The sequence below is a fragment of the Podarcis filfolensis genome, assembly GCF_964270895.1.
Source record: "Podarcis filfolensis genome assembly, chromosome: 1".
NCBI classification, from domain to species: domain Eukaryota; kingdom Metazoa; phylum Chordata; class Lepidosauria; order Squamata; family Lacertidae; genus Podarcis; species Podarcis filfolensis.
In genome coordinates, this window is record NC_139604.1 from 92,485,823 (window position 1) to 92,508,706 (window position 22,884).

The 22,884-nt window shown below is 43.7% G+C and overlaps 2 protein-coding genes across 4 annotated transcripts in view; both read left to right on the plus strand.

The window, feature by feature from the left end:
* The window catches only part of LOC310759405 (cytosolic phospholipase A2 epsilon-like), a 46,834-nt gene extending 46,174 nt beyond the window's left edge, over window positions 1–660 (plus strand). The window contains exon 21 of the mRNA XM_083606606.1: window positions 252–660. Coding sequence (XP_083462732.1) covers window positions 252–457 — 206 coding nt within the window. The 3' untranslated portion in view covers window positions 458–660. The remainder of the gene's footprint in view (window positions 1–251) is intronic.
* Window positions 661–12,439: 11,779 nt separating this feature from the next.
* LOC310759501 (cytosolic phospholipase A2 epsilon-like) overlaps window positions 12,440–22,884 on the plus strand; it is a gene marked incomplete at its 5' end in the record, with an annotated part of 35,578 nt that continues 25,133 nt past the window's right edge. Inside the window, 6 exons of one of the 3 annotated variants that reach the window (XM_083606815.1) lie at window positions 12,440–12,604; window positions 16,398–16,470; window positions 17,881–18,017; window positions 19,191–19,319; window positions 21,867–21,907; window positions 22,569–22,611. In XM_083606815.1, coding sequence (XP_083462941.1) covers window positions 12,575–12,604; window positions 16,398–16,470; window positions 17,881–18,017; window positions 19,191–19,319; window positions 21,867–21,907; window positions 22,569–22,611 — 453 coding nt within the window. Of the gene's footprint in view, window positions 12,657–16,391; window positions 16,471–17,880; window positions 18,018–19,190; window positions 19,320–21,866; window positions 21,908–22,568; window positions 22,612–22,884 lie in introns of those variants that run through there. The other 2 variants (XM_083606817.1, XM_083606816.1) reach the window with 2 other exon arrangements.

A 22,884-nucleotide genomic window follows, 5' to 3' on the forward strand; every position in this document is an offset into this window, starting at 1 on the left:
TAACTTCATTATATTATATACACTCAACTACTTTGAGACCCTCTTAAGTATAAAGAGATATCCAAGCCTGATAAATCAAATCAAAATAGGGCATTAACATTGTGGTAGATTTATTTTTTATATAAAAAAACACAAAACCAAAATTGTAAATGAACCATTCTAAGAACGTTCTCATTGGATTAATACACATGTATGCTTCTGAAATAAGCCAAATATCTAACCATTAATAACTCGTCGTTTCTTTATCCCAGGCGAGAAACGTGATGGTGAAGCAGAGATGGCTGCAGGAGATGTTGATGTTTCCACCTGGAAGACACCATACAATACTTACTGCCTCAGATACAGCGATGAAGATTTCGACAAGCTAGTAAACCTGAGTGAATACAACATCTTGAATAACGAGCACCTGATTCTGCAGGCTTTGCGTTCTGCTGTAGAACGGAAAAGGCGGCATTGATGGAGACAGTATAGATTGACTGGGGAGCTTGTGGGGAAGGCAGAAGATCAAGTAATGGTTGGCTACAATTACTGATTAATCTGAAGGCTTCAGTGGAATTTATTTCATCTCTCTTATGATGACTGTTTCATATTTCAGCAGGGGCACAGCAAGCTACAAAGGCCCACTTCTGGATATATTTAATAAAAAATTGGGAAAAAGCAGTGTATTTTAAGAATGCATGTTCTGTCTACTAAATGCACACACAATTCTATGGCAGAATGATCAGCACAGGTCAATCTGTTGCACACATACAAACCTACATCTGTAAAGCAAAGGGAAAGGGTTGTTTTAATACCAACATATTTTTTTCCAAAACCCGTGGTTTGGCCAGAGATATAAATGCTCCTGAGAGATAGACACCGAAATATAGAATGGGGGAGAGGGTAATGTTATGGATATAGTTACACATTAAAAATGAGGGCAAAAGAATACACAGATCTGCATAAAATTAGTATGTGCCAATGTGCATATCTAGGTGTAAATTTAGAAATAATTACTATAATGTATACAGAAATGTATACAGATTTCCTCATACTGGGGATAACTGTGACAAGCTGACCAGTGTGCTTCTTATTCTGCTGTTCAGATGTTAACTACGGATGGGCAGCTCCAAGATCCTTGCTCTTGCTTCTTATGGTTTTTTTAATCTTTGAACTGGGACTTCAAACAGAGGACTGTCCTCTGTAAAGCAGAACACAAAGCCACTTGACAGAGCTTGACTTCCCACTCTTCTTAAACGTGCAGCAATTTGTGACAAAATGAATCATTGGAGGTTCATGCGGTCCTACAATTGCATACCCTCCAACATGTCCCAGAGGAAAACTGGGATATGTGTCTTTCGGGGCCATGCTCCTGAACAAGTCAAGTGACTTGTGCAAGAACATGGCCCCCCAAAATGGGACATCCCAGGATCTAATCCAGGCATAGGCAAACTCCGGCCCTCCAGATGTTTTGGGACTACAATTCCCATCATCCCTAGCTAACAGGACCAGTGGCCAGGGATGATGGGAATTGTAGTCCCAAACATCTGGAGGGCCGGAGTTTGCCTATGCCTGAGCTAATCGGTAGCCAGGATGGTTTTTGTAATTCTGGGATGTCCTGATTAAATCAGGACAGTTGAGCAGGATATATGACAGTGTAAACCTGGAGCAGGAGAAGATAAGATGTCAAGCAGTGTTAAGGTAAAAATGAGGAAAATATTTAGGCAAAATTTCAATGTGGGCTCCTCCTACTCATGCAAAAAGCTGACAAAACAGAAGAAAGCAGAGTTTCAATAAGCTTAGAGAATTTTTCCTGGGGTGTTCTGCATATTTCTGAGTACAGAAGTTTGGACTACTTGCATGCAGTTGCAAGCCAGGCCCCGGTGGAGTATCTTTTCCCACTGTACACTGGAGATTCTCCTTCAAAATAACATGCAAATCCTATTGGGATTTCTGGGACTTGCAGGCAGCAGGAAAAGTTGTTCTACCAAGGCCTAGGAACATCCTCCACCTTTTCCTGTCTAAATGCACACTTTGGGGTGAAGCAGCAGGAGCCCATAGGATCCAAGGGAGCATAGTCCTACTTATTTTGCTTGCAATGAGCCTCAAACATAACTGTGTTCACTTCAGTCCTACCTGCAAGCATCTTAGTAGGAGGGCTCAGCTATGCCAGTGCCCTGATTGAATCATTGAACCTCAGCTCTGAGTACCAACTAGGTTAGAAAGCCCATGGAGGAATGTGCAGAGATCAAGGGACAAGAAGGACACATTAGTTATTAGTTAGGGGAAGAAACTTCATGGAATCATAGAACTTGTGGCTGTTTAGCCCTGTGAGAAGTGGTAATTAGGTGGAGATGTTGACAGTATCAATTTTGAGAAAGAAGAGGAACACCTACAGGATACCACCTCTTGTACTTCAAACACCAGCCCAGCTTGGGGGTGGGTGGGATCTGCTTCTATGAAGCTATTGGCTTAATGCATTCATCTTCATCTAAAACTGAAAGAAAGCCTAAGTAAATGGGTTTACTCACCCTTGCCTTCCTCCCCTCCCTCAGTGTTAGCTTAGACCTGGGCCAAATACCTGCCTTTTGCTTGGGCCACAGGGGTCCCCAAACTGTGGTCTGCGGACGAACTTCATTTCAGGTGGTCCACAGCACATCAGAAAAATATATATATTTAAAAACCAAACATCATCTAGCATAGTGTGTTACATAGAGGGTCCACCAAGACCCTCAGCAATTTTTAAGTGGTCCATGGTAGGGGGAGGTTGGGAGTCACTGGCTTATGCTACTGTATAAGGGCTATGTAAATCATAGCACAATAAACAACGGGTGGGATTCATCAAGTGAGTGTTTTCAGCAGAAGGCCTGCACAAAGACTTCGGCTTGTGCAATGGGGCTCCCCCTTTCTCCTCCCCCATGCAGCCCATAATTGGCTTGAGGGGCCAGGAGAACCCCTAGAATAGTCCACATGGAAAAGAGAGGGGAACATCGTTCCATTTGGCAAGCTTACACTGATGGAATAATTAGTAGAAAAGGACACTGAATTCTTCCTAACGTGTTAACACATAATTTGTGGCCCTATAAATCTTGATGTTATTTATTAATGCATGCACTGCTTAATGCCAAAATAAGCAATTTACAATTATAAAAAACAAATTGCAGAAGCACTGAAATATAAACTTCCATAATTAAAGTACACAAACATGCAATAAAACAGTCCCATTAAAAGAACACAGTAATTAAAAGAGGTGACTCTGGTCAAGAGATGAAGGGAATTTCTATGTAAACAGGTGTGTCTTCAAAAGCTGGCAGAATGCCAAGCAGGAAGTGCATCCCATAATGCCAGTGCTGCCAGCAAAGAGACCCATCCCTGTGCCAATGATCGTTAGGTTTTTGCAAGACTAATGAGGCTCCATTTGCTGAACTTGATGTACCACTCAGCATGTAGAACACAGCATTCTTACACCAGCTGCAGTTACCAGTGCATGTGTCACAGTGGCAAAACTATCTCTGTCCAGAGAGGGTGTAGTCGATTTGCCGGCTGAAACTGGTGATAGGCTCTCTTGGCTCCGGAGAACACCAAGTCCTTCAAGGACAAAGAAGGTTTCAAGAGCAATGCAAAATTACATGCCTATTCCTTCAGAGGGAGTGCAACCCCATCTAGAACAAGCAAAAACCCCAGTTCTTGAACCTGGGGCTCACTTACCACCACCCCCCCCAGCATCTCTGTCTTAGCAGGGTTCAGCCTCAGTTTATTGACCCTATGCAGGTCTCTGCTGCATCCAGAAAAGGATTCACCTTGTGCATAGCATTGGGGACAAATCTGTTCCCCTAACAGCAGTGATTTCACAATGTATCTGCAACACAAATATCATCATGCCACTACTGCAGCACAGTCACAACATGATTGCACAATAAAGTGATACACTGTGTCCCACAGCTTTTCAGAATCATGCTGCAATATAATTAGTGTTTCAGGAAGTAAATTTGGGAAGGTTTTGGAAATATCTTTATATAATGTATCATATAAGACATTTGCTGTGGCAAAACAGGCAACAGAGGACATACTTCTCAGTATGAACCTGACACAACTTCCCAGGTTGTGTTCTCTCCACCTCTCCGATCTAAATACAGTGGTACCTCGGGTTACAAACACCTCGGGTTATAAACACTTCAGGTTACAGACTCTGCTAACCCAGAAATAGTACCTCAGGTTAAGAACTTTACCTCAGGATAAGAACAGAAATTGCACGCCGGTGGCAGGAGGCCCCATTAGCTAAAGTGGTACCTCAGGTTAAGAATGGTTTCAGGTTAAGAACGGACTTCCGGAGTGAATTAAGTTCGTAACCAGAGGTACCACTGTAAAAGCGAAAGCATAAAAGTTATTCTCTCATTCTCAACAACTCCAATTATATCCAAGTCCCCATTTTAAATAGTGATTCCACTGTGTTTGCCTAGGGATGACTATCAATTGTTGCTCAGAGGTTAATTTCGCTATTCTTGTCTGATTTTGGATTTCTCACCTAGAGGCTTCCCTATACATAGGACCCAAGAGACCATTTCTCACCTGACAGCCAGTACAAGAAAGATGTCTCTCCTTGCCAGAGAAGGTCTATTGCTTCTTAGCGATATTAACATTTCAGTGACTCACAAAGTCACCCTTTTCGTTCTGGTGGCCAGAAAGATCAGAAAGAAGACCCTGGACAATATAGCATTGAACTGTAAGGGAGAGATCTAAATAGAGACTATTATTCGTGGCATGGCATCCCTTTATGTGTATTTATTTTTTATTCAGATTTGTCATGGTCAGTGGCTAGTACATTTTAAAAACTACCTAGAGACTTCCCCTGCTGGCAAAGTGTTGGAAAATGTTAGGGAAGAAGATGGTGCAAAATGATGTTCTCTCATTCCTAGCCATACAACACAGTAGAATAAGAAGCCCTGCTCTTAGCTGTGCCCTTGACTGCAATTATATAGACTTGGAAATGGAATTTTCAGAATGACTTTGCAATATTTTTAGACAGTGTCTCATGTACTTTGATTGCAGTATTACTTCAGAACAGTCACTAGTAGGCAATGCTGGGATACGTTTCAGCCAAGGCTGCTAAACCAGCCTAGGGATGAGTTAGTGCTGCATCATTAATGATTTCTGGAACTGGAACTTCTTCAGGATGAATGAAATGATACCTTTCCACTATTGCAAAGTACATAGGCACATGACTCTGGAATTAACCCAGGTTGAGAAGTAGGCAACTGTAAGCACAAAGCTCAGTTTAAGGTCCTGAATCAACATGCAGAATCGACCATCATTCCCCAGAGGAGTAGGCAATTGGATTTATATTCCAGTGCAAAAGTGATGTCATAGGTGATCATGGCTTGTGATAATTTAATAGAAAGTCCCAAATGGGATCTTCAGAGGGATACAGGAGTTAGTGCTACCTTCTGTGTCTTTCATAGAATTGGAGAGTTGGAAGGGATCACAAGTGTCATCTAGTCCAAACCCCTGCAATGAAGGAATCTTTTGCTCAGCGTGCGGCTCAAACTCACAATCCTGAGATTAAGAGTCTCATGCTCTACCAGCTGAGCTATCCCAGCTGAGCACTATCCCTGCTAGCTCAAATGAAGATACAGGTGAGATGGACACGATGTGAAAGGATGGCAGTGGCTGTCAAGCATTATCCAGATGCCCACAGCGGTGACACGAAAGGCAGGATGCTGAAATGTAGGGCAGGGCTCTGAGACAGAGAGAGGGAGAACAGACAGATATTTGAAGGATTTATAGACCACAGAAAGGCTACAGAGCAAGGCAAGTGAAATAAAGAAACTTGGGGAGAAAACGTCGGATTGCAAGGTGATATAATGTTAAAGGTGAAAGGTAAGGAAATAAGTTAGGAGAGAGCGAAGGAGAAGTGTGATGGGATGTTGAGCTGCTTGTGCGTAAAGTTCCTAGTCCCTCAGTGTTTGGCTAAGTCCACAAACCACTGTCTGTAACGGAGCTCCATAAGCATGGCTCCGTCAGTCGCTGGCAGAATCCGACAGTGGGCGTTTACGGAATTTCTTCCAGCATAACAGCTCCTTAATGGAAACACGTCTTCTGGACTCTCTACGTGACAATTTCCGGCGAGGAGTGGGTGTCCCTATAGGAGGTCCTGAAACCTCCTCGCTGTTCTCGCTGGAATTGTCTCTGAGCCATTCTTCTGACTCGCTTTCCCTTGGAGCTCTTTCTCTCCCCCTGCTGGTTCCCTCCTCCGCTGATAAGTCTCTCTCAACCTCTGGGAGCCCTTGCACCACCGGTTCTTCCGATGACAGTTCCCTGACAAGAAGCATGAGGGTGTTTGTGGAGGAAACCACTATGCACCGATGGCGCTGTGGATGGAAAGAGCTACAATATGGAAAAGAGGGTAGCTTGCAGCTTCCTGTGATGAAAAGGGTACCTAATCCCAACTGGTGAAGAAGAGACAACCTGAACTTCCGTTTGAGGCACCACGGAAGATGGCTGAAAATTCCATCGCTCCGGCTCCCACGGGGTAATTAGAGGCTGAGATGGGAGTAATCAGCCTCCCAAAATCTTCCCGGGGTACGGGAAGACACAGTCTGATCCACGGATCCCAATAAACCAGTCTCAATTTCGTAAGGAAGGAGGGGCTGGGGGAACTGGATGGAAGCCCCCGAGAGAGTCTGGCTCTCTTGGACACTGTCTCTGCAAGCGCATCAAGTTTAATTTCTTAAGATGAAAAATTGGATTTAAGTTTTGGACAAGCTTCGAGCGAGGAGGGAGAAATTACTCTGCCAATTAAGCCAGTTACTGAGGTGCCAAAAAAAAAAAGACTGAGTGGAAGAAGGCTTAACATCTAAGTTGGTATGTTGGAACGGAATGGAAAGGGGGGGTAAGCCTCTCCTACTATTGTACTTTGCTTCATAATAATATTCAGCAAACCACCCCCACCCTGAAGAACCATTTATATTATCTATAGCAAGCAGGATCTCATTAGCCGTGGGGGAGATGTTAAAAAACTTTACGATATACAATACGATATACGATATCTTTATTGTCATTGTACCATGCAGAACAATGAAATTGAAAAACTACATAAAACTACATAAAAACTACACAAAACATTCAAAAACCCCTAAAAACCCCATTTTAAAATACACTATACTATAGAGACCCCTTATGTTGCGTTTAGAACCAGAATTGCATTTGCGTAGAAACTGTTTCTCAGGCAGCTAGTCCTGGCCTTTATAACCCTATACCTTCTTCCAGAAGGCAGAAGCTGAAAGAGATAATTTCCGGGGTGCATACTATCCTGCACTATCTCTGCTGCTTTCTTATGGCACCTGGCAGCATGGATTTGATCTAAGATGGGAAGAGTGCACCCAATTATTCTCTCTGCAGTCTTTACAACCCTGGATAGCATTGTTTTTTCCCTGGCTGTGCAGCTCCCAAACCACACACACAGACCATAAATTAATACACTCTCCACAGTGCAATGGTAAAATCCCATCAACAGGTCCTTTGAGAGATTGTTTTTCCGGAGGATTCTCAGAAAATATAACCTCTGCTGTGCTCTCTTCACCAGGTCTTTGCTGTTTTCTCCCCAGGTTAGGTCGTCTCTCAACTCCATTCCCAGAAATCGAAACACTGAGACCTGTTCCATGCACTTCCCCTCAGTAATAAGTGGCTGAATATTCAATTTACATTTCCTAAAGTCCACAATGATCTCTTTTGTTTTCTTTAAGTTAAGGAGTAAGTTGTTTTTCCTGCACCACTCCCCCAACTGCTCAACTTCCTTCCTGTAGGCCGCCTCCCCCTCTCCAGCCGTGATTAAACCAACCACCATTGTATCATCTGTGAACTTAATGATCTTATTACTGGGGTATTTGGGGGCACAGTCAGCTGTACAGAGCGTGTATAAAAGCGGACTCAACACGCACCCCTGCGGCGTCCCCATATTCGTGATGAGATCCGCAGAGACGTGGGAACCCAACCTGACCCTTTGGGAACGATTTGATAGAAAATCTAGTATCCACCTGCACAAACATGGTGGAAGTCCCAGGTCTAATAATTTGGGCACCAATCTATTCGGAAGAATAGTATTAAATGCAGAACTAAAGTCTACAAATAACAGTCTCGCATAGTTCCCTTGCTTCTCCAAATGAGTCAGGACAGCATGTAAAGCCATTGCCACAGCATCCTCTGTGGATCTCTTTGCCTTGTACGCAAACTGGTAAGGGTCAAGTCCCACTGGCAGACAAGATAAGATGCGGTTCCTCACCAGTTTTTCGAAACATTTCATTATAATGGGTGTCAACGCCACAGGACGAAAATCATTCAGACTGTCTATCTTCGATGTTTTTGGCAGGGGTATAATGGTAGCGAATTTCAGACAGGGTGGAACAGTGGCTTGGGCCATAGACTGGTTAAAAATCTCCGTAAAGATTCCTGCCAGTTGGTCCGGTTGGACAGTTCCCTAGAATTGTGGGGGAGCTGTGTCGCATTTTTAATTTGGAAATCTGCCATGATGGAAGTCAAGACCGAACTGCAGAATTATAAATAGCCATAGGGGGAGATGAGCCTTTAATATGACATCATATTTGTATTTCCAGTTTGATTTGGTAAACCTCCTCTGGAAAGGCTAATGTTTGATGCAACTGGTCTGGAAAATTAATGAGCAGATGTCTAGACTTGATTTCATCGGAACTGAGTGAAGATGGCGGCTGCCAGCAGCGAAAAGACTTTTGGATTGATTCAGCAGAAACACCAGAGTGTGAGGAGATGCTGCAAACTTTTAGAGGGTACTTTCCAGACTCTCTTTATTTTGGGGTGGGAGCAAGGGTGCCAACTTGAATAAAATATTGTGGGGGCCCAGGTAAGGCCCGCCCCACATAATCGTTCACATGATGGAGTGCACACACATCATTTGAATGGGAATACCCATTAACTATGTGGGGGCCTGGCCCCCTCAAATATTTTATTGTGGGGGCCGAAACCTCCATCTCCCCTAAGAGTTGGCTCCTATGGGTGGGAGTCAATCACATACTGGTAAACTTAGGTTGTACAGTTAAAGTTTACAGGGAGGTCTTGTGCAGCAAATTCAATTCCCCCTAATATTTGCCTTTTTGAAATAAAGGAAATCAGCTGGGAAATGCAGTGGAAAGTGTGACAAAACACTGATGCAGCATTGTCCAGCTGCTTGGGGGGGGATCAGGATGAATAAACAGAAGCACCCTGAGTCAAAAAGAAGTTATGCTAAGTCTGATTTTAGAAATCTCCAGGTATGCCTACTGGTACTGTGGCTCAGGCACAACTGAGAATAAAACAAGTGACGTGATTTTAACCAGGTTTTGTGTTTCAAAGTCACATCAACCTGTGATGCACTTCCATACATAGATAATTTTGCTGTGATATTACTCCAAGGGCTGAAGGCAAAACAGATTGTGAAAATTAAGGCAATTCTAGCATCAGAACCATCCATTCATATAGAGAGTTGGCTCTGTTGGGCACATGCTGGCCTGAGCCATCTCTGCCTTCTCCATCATGTGTCTAAACTCTCCTTTCCAATTCCTGTGACCCGGGATGACTTTGTTATAGCCACTCTTTTCAAATTAGCTTTTAAAATTAAGCTGTAATTGCAATTGCTTGCATGTCTAGAGAACACACTAAGATTATGTCTCTATTGTGGTATTTGAGGTGCCCAAAACCTGTTATACAGGTATTACCAGATGAATCTGAAGCAGGTGATTCTTCTAATTTTGAAGTTATTGTGCATGCAGAACTCAAACTCAGATTGGTACATCATCTTCCACACACTCAGTTCTTTGGCCTTGTGATCTGAATTGATTAACAAACCCTACTTCTCTAGTTTCATGTAGAATTTGCCAACTGCCCACTCTCCTAATGTACACCTATTTGTTCCTATGTCCTCCTCACTTTAGTAGCTCCTAGTCAACCAGGACGTAGGTGTGTTTCAGTTAATTACATAGCATGTTCTCCCTGAAGAAGAGCATGTGTTGCAGTGGGGTCCGCTGAGTCACCCCTCTGTTGCCAGGCAGGGTGGCCCAAACTGACCCCTGGCAATTGATTGGTTGGCTGGATTGCCGGGGAAATTTACTTGTTGCAGTTTTGGTGGAAGGGATCAAACCTTTTAAATTCTGGGCACGCAGCTTGGTGCTTTCTCTTTCGCCGTGTGAACCGGATCACCCATGCACCCGCCCTGTGTCTCGAGGGTTTTGCTTTGACCTTGCTATGCCTGTCATGGGGTCATCTGCCGTTGGGGCAGGGCCTGGTAGGAATTTTGTCCATCTGGCCGATTGGCTGGGCCATTTGGTTTTTGCCTACTGCGTAGCAAATCGTCACAACTTGTAAGGTTGCGGTTAGGCATTGGTTATCAAATTGGTTGGAGGAGGGGTAAGGATTGGCTGGGCCTTCCCCTCCAATGCTGCTGCTGCACGGGAATTCCATTAAAGGAATCCAGGGGCTTGCCACGATTTCGTCCGAATCCCTGGAATGGGGCTAGCCCCAGGAAGCATGCGGGTGAGTGCTGAGGGCCTGTGACTCAGCTCCATTGCTCCCCAATATTGTTTTCCCTTACTGGCTTCTGAGGGAGTTTGGAGGTCAGTTCTGTCCCCAGGCGGGGGGGACAGATATTCTTAACCAATGCCTAAGCAACCACTCACAGATATGTATTTTAATAAAGTTGTGGCCAAAATTATGCCAAAAACCTTAAACAAAAAATCATGTGTGAGTTGTGAGTTATTTGAGGAGTGGCTTGGGGACCTCAACACGCAACTATTCTTGCCAGTAATGCATATTATCCTGCTAGAATTTCTGTAACATAAAATACAGAATAGAACAGGAACAAAAATCTTCAAAACTCAATCAATTTGTTTCAACAATACATTCTTCTATGACAAAACCATCGCCTCTTATCTAGTGGAGATTCCTTCCAGCGGAAGTGGGAAAGGCTATTCTTCCCAGTCTAACCTTCCCCTTGCATCCTTTGATACCACCAGCTATACTGGAAGGATCTCCAACCTACAGGGATGGGGGGGAGGCTATAGGGAAAAGGGGGGATATCACTTCTCCCACCATGCCCGCTGCCCAGAACTTACAATGGGTTCTGAACAACATATTTTAGAAGACTCCGAGGGCCTTCTGGTGGTTCCCTCACTGTGAGAAGTGAGGTTACAGGGAACCAGGCAGAGGGCCTTCTCAGTAGTGGCCCCCGCCCTGTGGAACACCCTCCCATCAGAAGTCAAGGAAATAAACAACTATCTGACTTTTAGAATACATCTGAAGGCAACCCTGTTTAGAGAAGTTTTTAATGTTTGCTGTTTTGTTGTGTTTTTAATATTCTGTTGGGAGCCACCCAGAATGGCTGGGGAAACCCAGCCGAATGGGAAGGGTATAAATAATAAATTATTATTATAAGACTGGAATTAAGAGATTCCCTCCTCCTGCCTGGCACATGCATACAGATACTTTGACATGGAAAGATGACCATCCAGCAAGGGAGATCCATGCATAGAGCCTGGGGAGGTGTGCATTTATAGCATCGGGTGGCGCTGTGGGTAAAATCACAGAGCCTAGGACTTGCCGATCAGAAGGTCAGTGGTTCGAATCCCCATGACGGGGTGAGCTCCCGTTGCTCAGTCCCTGCTCCTGCCAACCTAGTAGTTCAAAAGCACGTCAAAGTGCAAGTAGATAAATAGGTACCGCTCCAGCGGGAAGGTAAATGGCGTTTCCGTGCGCTGTTCTTGTTCGCCAGAAATGGCTTAGTCATGCTGGCCACATGACCCGGAAGCTGTAAGCTGGCTACCTCGGCCAATGAAGCGGGATGAGCGCCGCAACCCCAGAGTCGTCCGTGACTGGACCTAATGGTCAGGGGTCCCTTTACCTTTACCTTTTTACATGACTAACAATGCTCATCCTTCCAGACCCTGCTGCTCAGAGCCGGTATGGCATAGTGGTTAGAGAGTTAGAATAGGATCTAGGGTTCAAATCCTCACTCCACCATGAAGTTCACTGGGGAGCCTTGAACCACTTGCCAACTCTCAGTCTAGCTTACCTCACAGGGTTGTAAGGGTGATATGTAGATGGAGACAGCCACCTTGAGCTTCTTGGAGGAAAGGTGGCATATAAGAGACATGCAATAATAAACAAATATAATTAAATAAAAAGGACAGCTTTTAACCCGGGAGAGAGGACATTCATTTCTGAGCCAAATCTGTGTTAGGAAAACACATGCATATTGTATTTCAAAAGAAAACTGGAGGGTGGAGGGAGATGCAATAGCGTAGTTTAGAAGGAAAAGGAACACCTGTTCTAAGCAACTTCATTGCACCAGCTCTAGCGCATTTAAAGACACTTCATGCTGACACTTGTTCCGCATAGCAACGTAGCAAAAGAGGTGGGAGGGAATATTTTTTTGTTTCTGAATCGAGAGGGGTGTGTGGCTCTGAATCACTTTTGAAACAGGTGTTTATCCACCTCTGCCAGTTTAAAGCCTGAAAAATGTGTCTGAATATTTACAGTCTTATCCTTGGCTCCATCAAGAACATTTAGCCTGCACAAACTTGCACGGAAAACAATAATGGAAGCATGTGGAAGTTTATCACATCTGGTAAGCGTCACGGGTATTCCGGTTCAGATAGGAGGAGCAAAAAGCAGATTGTGTATGTTCTTTTCTTTCATTATAAAATTGTGGTGCATTTGTTGCTGTTTGTTAGCATATACACACTACAAAATGACATTGGTTTTGTACCAATTAACTAGGGAATGACAGCAGGAGAAACTTTTGTGCTCACATTCTCCTGCATGGTGTTCTATAGGCATGTTTCATTATGGGATGCTGGTCTTTGGTCTGATTCAGCAGGTCTCTTCTTATGGCTGAGGATTCTGTTCCACGAGCCTTTCCCTGCCCCCCAGATTACAGTTTGCAATATTCCTTGGGGACAGAAAATGATTGTTCAACCAATTCATGCTTTAAGTCTCAAGGTATTTCACAGTGAAGATGCTTGTTTTTATTTTGGTTCTTTTGTCTTTGTTCTTTTTAGTTTTTATTGTATTTTCTTTGAATAGTGGGGCAGCTGCTCAGCTCAATCAGGAGGACACGAGACTCTTAATCTCAGGTTTGTGGGTTTGAGCCCTTTGATGGGCAAAATGATTACTGTATTGCAGGGGGTTGGAGTAGATGACCCTCGTGGTCCCTTCCAAATGTTTGATTCTGTGATTTTGTTATCTTTAAAGTCATTAGCAGTCTAGGCATTGTGTGTGAAAAGGTGGGATACAAATCATAAATAAATTAGGATAGTGGGGAATGGGTTTCCCCCCCCTTCTTGGATAGAAAGTACGTAAAGTATTGGCTTTGAGTGTGGCGTTTAAACTGCTAAATGCTCAGAGCCTAGGATGCCAGAAGCAGGATCTCCTCTGTGTAGACCATTCTAGCTTTGAGATCTTTTTTCTAGATGACATCAAAAACAAGAAAAATTCAGAGGCTGTTTTCTAGAACATTTTAGAAGAGTGGGGAGGAGAAAGACTACATACACAACATACATTTAAAGCACTCCTGCAAAAGAAAAAAAAGAATCCTGTGAAGGCAGCCCTGTTTAGGGAAGTTTTTATTATTTAATGCTGTATTGTTTTTAACACTCGACTGGAAGCCACCCAGAGTGGCTGGGGAAACTCTGTCAGATGGGCAGGGTATGAATAATAAATTATTGTTGTTGTTGTTGTTATGTGTACCTATGTGTTTACACATTGGGGCATGTGAACCTGCTAGCTGTTGCCCCTTCTCTTGTCTTGGGAGGCCGTCGCAGAGCAGCAACATTCGTGAGGCTTCTCTTTCCTGTCGCAAGCCCTCAGCCGCAACGCAAGACAGGAGGGTCAGCACCGAAACTCCCTGGCCAGGCCCTCCACGATCCTCCAGAGAGGCAGGCGGGCAGGCAGGCGGCTACTTGATGAAATGGGATCCTGCATATTTAAGAGCCCCTTTGTCTCTGAAATATCCTAAAGCAGTGGCGGGTTTGTCCCGCTGGCTCCACATCGCCCAGTGCTGTGTGCAGTGGCGGGTGAGGGGGAAGCGTTGAGGAAGGATGGAATGGGGCGGGGTGAGAGAGTGTGGCTCCACATGGTGCTCTTCCCTGAGGTGGGGATGGAACCTGGCGAGGCAGGGGGCTCGCACAAGAGGATTAGCATGCGTGCCGAACAGTGCTGTACTGTTACTCACGGTAACAGTAAAAGGGAGGTCTGGGAGGAAGAGGGGGGTGAGGAGTGAGGAGGAAGAACAAGAGTGAGCTCCCTTTGCTCTGATGAACGGAGGAGGGCCGGATCCCCAGCGTCTGTTTGCTTCAAAGTTCAAGGAGCCCTCACGCTAAAGGGGGCTGTGCTAACGTTGCTACCTCACAGACTCAGATTGGCTCCCCGCAGCAGCCATGAGTGGGTGTCTGGCATGATGCTCAGATGCATGTAGTGTCCTTGTCACAAGGGAGTGCTTGTGTGGGACAGTTAGTTGAGGAAGAGGGAAAGGGGCCATGTTTAATTTGGGTGCTGCCTTTCTCTTTAAGTTAAAAAACCAAAAAACCCTGGCCATTCTGCCAAATTTAAAAAATCCACCTGGACAGAAATTTTAGCCCTGAAAAAGAGGACATGTCCAGGAAAAAACAGACACACGGCAACCCTAATTGATGAAAATATATGAGTGAAACGTAGTGGCAACAATTTCAAACCAAGGACCATTTGTTGTTGCGCTTGCCCTGGTCAAAGATGTTTCAAAAACGTTATTTTGAATTATGCCGATGGGAACAAATAGCAAAGATCTGTTGAGTAAAATTACACTTTTATTTGCACTTGCCACTCCTGCGTCTTACTCGAAATGCTAGCAATTTTATAATTATTTCATAACTGAGGCACTAGTCGTTCCTAAGTGCAACAAGTGGATACACTTTCTTCTTAGCAGGGACTTGGAGCTCATCCACCCTTACCTTTCCCGGAGGCTTCCCAGGCACAGTCCACGCTTTAGAGCTCCCTATTTGAGAGCTCTTTTTAGTGCTGAATCACAGTAATCCACAGAAAACCCAAATTGCCATTTGTTGCGTGGGTTTTTGCAATAAGTGCTCTGGGGCAAAGAAAAGAGCTTTACAGCACAGACCTGTGCCAGAAAAGCATGGGGCAAAATGTAAGTGTGGGTAAGCCCTCAGACTACGGGCACTTCAATCCTATTCTGCACTAGTACAGGCTTCTGTGCATTACAATCTAGGGGAAGGAAAATTACTTACATGTAATCCCCAGTTGCTCCTGCCAACCTAGCAGTTCGAAAGTACATCAAAGTGCAAGTAGATAAATAGGTACCGCTCCGCCAGGAAGGTAAATGCCATTTCCGTGCGCTGCTCTGGTTCACCAGAAGCGGCTTAGTCATGCTGGCCACATGACCCAGAAGCTGTACGCCAGCTCCCTCCGCCTGTAAAGCGAGATGAGCGCCGCAACCCCAGAGTTGTCCGTGACTGGACCTAACGGTCAGGGGTCCCTTTGTTGTTGTTGTTTAGTCGTTTAGTCGTGTCCGACTCTTCGTGACCCCATGGACCAGAGCACGCCAGGCACTCCTGTCTAGGTAAAGGGGTAAGGTGGTCCCTTTACCTTTACCTTAATCCCCAGTTGTATAGGAAAATTTGCTCTCATGAGCAGGGCTCTCATCTCCTAGGGGTGAGATTTCTACAGCCTAGCTCAGGGGTAGCTTGCATCATGATCTCCAGCTGTTCTTGGATTCAAACACCCAGCATGGCCAATGAATGATGGGAATTATAGTCCAACAACATCAGAAGGGAACCATGTTGCGTGCAATAGCTGCCTTCAGATATCTGAAAAGGTGTCAGCCACTAAGTAGGTGGAGTGAGATTTGTCTTCTATTGCTCCAGGGCAGGACTAGAAAGATCGGTCAGGTATTGCAAGGAAGTCAATTTCAGCTTAACATTACAAGAGGCTTCCTAACAGTAAAAGCTGACCAGCAGTGGAACAGACTGGGGACATGGCCAGAAGCTGGAGGGGATCCTATATTGAGAGGATTGGCCTGGATGACTTTCAGGGTCCCTTCGACTCTATGATTCACCCCCAGAGTTGTAGACAAAACTATGCCCAAACCATTCACTGTTCAAGATAACTCACATCCAATGCCCCACTTCCTTGCATTGGTGTACATACCTGCTCTCAGAATACAGAGAATGAGACCATTAATGTTTATACCATTGAATTCTAAAATTAGCCAGAGATGGGGCAGTTGTATGCCTCCCCCAATAGCCATTAAGCACACTTTAATAGTCATCTATGGTTTTCGCTTGCTCAGTTCTTCTTTCCTCATCACTTTGATTCCCTGCTTTCAATCCACATTTTCATGTTGACTTTTGTACACGATTTGCATGCAGGTAGAAACATCACCTTGTTGTCTGCTTAGTGTAAGAGTGATCAGAGCAAAGAATCTCCGGCGAGCAGATACCCGTAAGTAGCTTTCCTATTCCTTTGTGGTGGGCTGACATGCAATGAGACTATGGTGCCCAGTAAGGCTTTTACAGGCCAGTCTTTTACAGTGGTACCTCAGGTTACAGACACTTCAGGTTACAGACTCCGCTAACTCAGAAATAGTACCTCGGGTTTAGAACTTTGCTTCAGGATGAGAACAGAAATCGTGCGGCGGCAGCAGGAGGCCCCATTAGCTAAAGTGGTACTTCAGGTTAAGAACAGTTTCAGGTTAAGAACGGACCTCTGGAACCAATTAAGTTCTTAACCAGAGGTACCACTGTACTGAAAAGGAAAAGGCAGTTACCCTGACCCATGGCCATGCTGGCTGGGGCTTATGGGAACTGGAGGCCAACAACTTTCAAATAGCCACTGGTTCCTCATCCCTGTGTTGGAATATTGATACTGGACATTTCACTTAATATGATGTTGTGAATTTTCTACAAATTCTGATTAACTAAATCTGCATGCTGCACTTTAAATAATCAGGGATAATAGAAGATGTAATACATGGAAAGAAGCAGAAGTCCCAGTAAACAAAGAATGGATACAAAAACTTATGGACTATGTAGAAATGGTGGAACCTACTGGAAGAATAAGAAATCAAAATAACAAACTTTTTATAAAAGAATGGAAATGGTTTATTGAATATTTGCAGATAAATTGTAAACAGATAAAAACATTAGCAGGATAACATATTGTCATAACCTGCAGTTTTGACAAACTATATAAACCTGCAGTTTTGACAAACAAATATAAGAGTATATATTTACAGTAGATAATTAAATGAATTTGGATCTGCAGAAGATATTAAAAAATAAATTTAAGGAATCGCAGAAAGAAGGGGAAGGAAGTCAAATTTTGAAATGTTAAATGAATTGTAAAATAAATAAAATGTATAAATTTGAAAAGTATAAATAAAAAAACCTATAAAAAGGAGTTGTAATACAGTGACATCTGGAAGGCCACAGAATCCCTACCCGTGTTCAAACAGAGAATTTTTTGAAAGGATATTTGCCAACATTGGGTATGAATTAATTCTGTACAGATATCAGCCCAATGCACAAAGTGATATATATATATATATAATCTGTTTAAAAAATAGTTGCAAGGTATACAGTGCTACCTCGGGTTACATACACTTCAGGTTACAGACTCCGCTAACCCAGAAATAGTACCTCGGGTTAAGAACTTTGCTTCAGGATGAGAACAGAAATCGTGCTCCGGCGGCACAGCGGCAGCAGGAGGCCCCATTACCTAAAGTGGTGCTTCAGGTTAAGAACAGTTTCAGGTTAAGAATGAACCTCCGGAGCGAATTAAATACGTAACCCGAGGTACCACTGTATTATATCAGCTATCACACAGTTAAAGTGCTACTTTCTCTCCCAACAGCAAGCCATACTGATTGCTATTTGACCCTATGGCTGCCAACGGCTACTTCTGAAAGGTTCCAGACAAAGACTGTTCAAAATTCTAAAGACCCGGTCTGGAACGAAACTTTCCATTTCATGGTCCAGAGCAAAGTGAAGGTCAGAAACTGATGGTCACTCCTTGTTGGTATATCATAATTTCACTGAAAGTGATTTCTTGTGAATTTGAAACATGCCTTGATTTGTAGAAGATCACCAGCTCACAGAACTGAGCAGTAGAGTTCCAACGTTAGTGTCATGACACAACCTGGCACAATAGGGCAGTTGGTGTTTCTATGCCTGTTGTGGCTTTGCGCCGATTCTAATATATGCATACAGTCCTTCACAAATCCTATTGTATGTGAATGATTGCTTCTTTGAAAGAATCATCAGTCTTCTCCCTAATGTGTGAGTTTTCAATGTGCAGGGAAATTTGGATGTATGGATGATTTCAGATGAGCAGTCGCTCACGCACATAGGCTCCCATAAATATTTGAATTTGCTTCCAGGACTGATTTAAATTTGACAGTAGCCCTAAACAGTGGCAGAGCTTCATGCTCTGGCACTGGGGGGCGGAGAGCAGGCAGGGGCGGGGCTCGCATGCGTCCCGGGGGCATGGTGCACCGCCGCAGGGGCACGTCGCATGTCCTGGGGGCGTGGCGCCCAGCGCGGGCGGGGTGGCAGCCGCGATGGCACCCCACCGGGCTCATACTGTGGGGGCAGTGCACTCCCCCCGCACTCCTCTTCCTCTACCAGTGGCCCTAAAGAAGATCCCAAAAGTACTTATTCAGGTTATGCACACAGTTGGTTTAACATTTAAAATGCTTTATCCCATGCACTGGCTACATGCATGAAATGTCTACTACACAACTTCATCATACATCATTAGTGCAAGACTGTTGCATATGAATGGGATGAGTCAGTACACAGGGAGATTCCACCTTACATGATTGCCACCTCATTTAGAACAGTCCTTAGATATGCCATAGGCCAAGTGGGGAAGGCGTGGGTCAGCAGTTTCCCAAGGTCCAAAGACCACAGAAGCAATGAAGCTGTTGATGGAATACATGCCTATTTTTGAAAGAGCAGAGAATTGAAGGTAAATGTACCCCATGCCTAATTTATATTCCCAATTATCCAACTCTTTTCTAAATTGAACATGTTTGGTCTCTTCTTGCATGGAATTCCATGTCATTGTAAAATGTTTTCCTTTTCGGTCTGGGGTATACAGAACTGTAGAAAAGCTGTACAGTTCTTTTAGCATTTATTTATAGGTCTTTTCTCTCCTATCAGAACATGCTGGAGCTGAGTGTCTTCGATGAGGATGTCTGCCAAGACGAACAACTTTTCACTATTCGCTTTGATATAGCTGGACTCCCACTAAATGAAAAAGTGCTCTTGTCCTTTAAGTCCAATCCAAAGGTGTGTATAAGCAGAAAGAATGTTTAACAGGGCAATCCTATGCATGTTCACTCAGAAGTTCAGTAAAAAATTACTCACCAATAAGCTGGTTTAGCCCAATGAGAAAGGAAGTATTATTATTAAGTGGAACTTGTTTCTGAGTAAACATGTTTAAGATTGTACTGTGATGTGAATAGCATTTGTTGCCTGAAATGTCTAAGTTCCAGAATTCACAATCTTGATAGGTAATTAAGTAAAATAACTTAGCTGTAACGTGTGTATTATTTAGGGATAGGAGGGATTTTGATTTGGTTCTTATTTTAGTATGAACCCACCTAATTGGCACTTTGCGTGGACAGGTGGAGTCCCCGAGCGGTCCCACCCGTCATGTGGAATAACGACTCAAGACAACGTGCTATGGGATTAAATTGGCCACAACTTTATTAAATTTCAAATGTGGGTAGACCTTGGCTCAGGCATTGGGCGTTTTCCCTCCCCAGTCCCCAGCCGGGGACCTAGGGAGCATCAGCGTTATCCAGTGGGGGGGGGGATGGGCCGGCTCTGGAGAACATATGTTCAAGCAGAGATAGCCGCCCCCGTTACGCCGCCGCCGCAGGGGAGAGCAATGACGACCTTTCAGCGTACGGTCAAAGCCTCCGTTCAGAAACCCCTTTAACGGGGAACCCTGGTATCGCCGCTGCAAAGAGGAAGATGGACTAAAGGATTCCGCCCAAGGCCTGATACCGCCAAAGTTGTGACGTTTTGCTACGGCAAAGGCGAAACCTGCCAATGCAGGGAAATTCCTTTCCGGCCCTTTAACAGCGACCTTAACGTAGCAGCGCCCGCATACCTGTGAAGAAAAGTTAACCTGCAAAATAAGACATTAACTGAGGGTGGGTAGGGTGGGAGAAGCTCTGGAGCCAAGTGAGGATTCCCAGGTAAGATCCTCCCTCTATTGTGTGGGCAGGTAATCCCGCCCCTACCTGGCCTCGTCTCCTTGGCAACACTTCCCCCAGGTGGGATTGGACAACTGACTGAGGTAGGTGGAGACCTCCAGGTATGCCACCTGAGGGAAGGCAAAGCCAAGCCTATGCTGATGGAGCCGCTCCAGATCTAGGGGCTGCGTGCGTCCACGCAAAGGGCACCCCCCGTTTTAAGCAGGGAGCGGTCATTCTGAAACAATACTTGAACCAAATGCACCTATCCTTTGAAATTCACACTTCTCTGAATTTTGTGAATCAGTTCTCCAGTAAGATATTGATGCAGAAATGTGCATATAGGGAAAGGGGGCATAAAAATGCCTATATTTGTGAAAATAATGTACAAAAATATGTATAATGGGAGAAATCATACAAAATGCTGAAAAAATTTCAACGCTGACAAATTTTCAGTCAATGAAAAATCACAGGATAATACAGAAATGGGGCAAATTAAACATAAGAGTTTCTCGTGTTTATGAACAGGTGCACATCCATATCTGTACTACATGTAGTTTGGTTTTATAGTGCTCTCTTGCAATACAAATGCAAAACACACACACACACACAAAACCCATTGCCCCAATCCAGCTCTGGTACCATTCACATGGAAGTTGGCTCTCCTAGCTGGATGAGAAACAGTTTGTCAAGCAAGATGAGGTACATGCAGTTTTCTTCTTTAATCCAGAGTCTTGTGCTGTATGCATGCATACCTTTAAAGAAGCTAAATTTCCAGCTATCAGCTGTTCAGGAGAGGAAACTAGAACTGGATTCAGTCCTTCATCCACCACAGCTCTCCTTCCCCAACAAGAACTGATAGATAGATTTGGGCCTTGGCGATCAGGGAAGTTCAGGGGTGCATAGTACTAAATAAAATATGTGTTTGTGGGAGGAGGGGTTTATCTTGTATTTTTATCTTGTGAACCACACTGAGATCTTTTGATGAAGATCAAAATCTAATAAATCTAATAAAATGACAACAACAACAACAACAACAACAACAACAACAACAACATACTAGCCAAAGTAACCCATGGGAAATTTAAACTGATTTTAATGGAACTAGGTTGCACCTAAAAAGTTGGTGAGAAAGGAAACATTGTCAAACTAAAGAATTTTGGTATATAGAAAATAAATGGTGATCAAAAGAGGAAAAAATGATTATAATTCCCATGCCTTTTCCCAACCTCATCATTCCCCCTTCTAATTTTCCATGACAACTGTCATACGTGTGGCTATGAGGAATTGCTGACAGTATATGTCAGGTCTCACTAGTCTGCAGTTACATACAGTGGTACCTTGGTTTTCAGACATAATCTGTTCTGGAAGACCGTTCGAGTTCTGAAACATTCAAAGGGCGGTCTGCAAATTTAATAGAGAAAATTGGGGGGGGGGACCCTAGTGGAAGCCATTCAACTTCTGAGGTGCGTTCAAAAACAGAAGCATTTACTTCCAGGTTTTCGGTGTTTGAAAACCAAAACGTTCGACTTCCAAGACGTTCAAAAACCAAGGTACCACTGTATTTTGTAGTCTAGCAGCGCAGAGTCTGTTATTAAAAGGGTTTAATTCACTGACCACCCTCTTATTTCAGGATCAGGAGGAGCTGGAGGTGGAATTTGAGTTACGAAACAGGTGAGTAAATTCAGATACTACAGATTACTTAAAGCAACATGCCTTACCCTTCTGATAACCAGAATGTAAATCCATAAAAATGAGTTAATTATTAGAACTCAGGGAACAGTGTCAACATTTCTCCCAATGACAGCAAAAGAATCATGTATTAATGCCCCAGGCCTGGCCAGCATTTTGACAAAGCCCCACAAGAAATGTTGTATTTTTTAATTTCCCAGGCTACAACAGCAAAGCTATGGTATCTGGTATGGGGAAGGAAAATCAAAAGCAGAGAAGTTGTCAAATTCAAAGCCTTACTGAACTCATGCCAGCAGACTGGAAAGTCAAGTCAAGTAACCTTTATTGGCATCACATAGGAACATTCAGAATACAAACAGAATAAATAGGCCAGTGTGATCTCGTCGCCATTTCAACAGTACAGGACTGGAAAGTGTATTTTTCTTTATTTTTTTTTCTCCTTCTGCCAGCGTTGAAAATAAAAAGATTCTCTGAAGGGAAAATAAGTATGGCGGCAAACTTGCCCTCACACCATTCAAGGACCCCTCTTGCTCTCTCTGATGTTGAACACTGAAAGCACCTCAGCAATAGTTCCATTTTCAAGAGGAACATAAACATTTTATTACATGAATGTATATTCATTTATATTCCATTTATTTTTCAGTTTGAGTGTTCCTGAAACCATTGTTACGAATGGAACTCTTGTGGTAATTTTGTTATTTTCTGTCTGCTTTCTTGTACTTTAGATATATAGTGCAAGGGAAACAAAGAGATCATAAATTATATCAAAGTTAATGAAGTATTATATACTCTCTGAGACAGGAATAGTATAAAACTGAACATAATTTTCCTACTGAGCCATCAGACATCTTCTCCTGTATGGGATGCTTAATTACTTGAGGGTTCAGTTGAAGTTATCATGACCCTTCCAAGCATGTGATAAACCCTATGAATACTTATTTCTGGAATAAGTCCAGTTG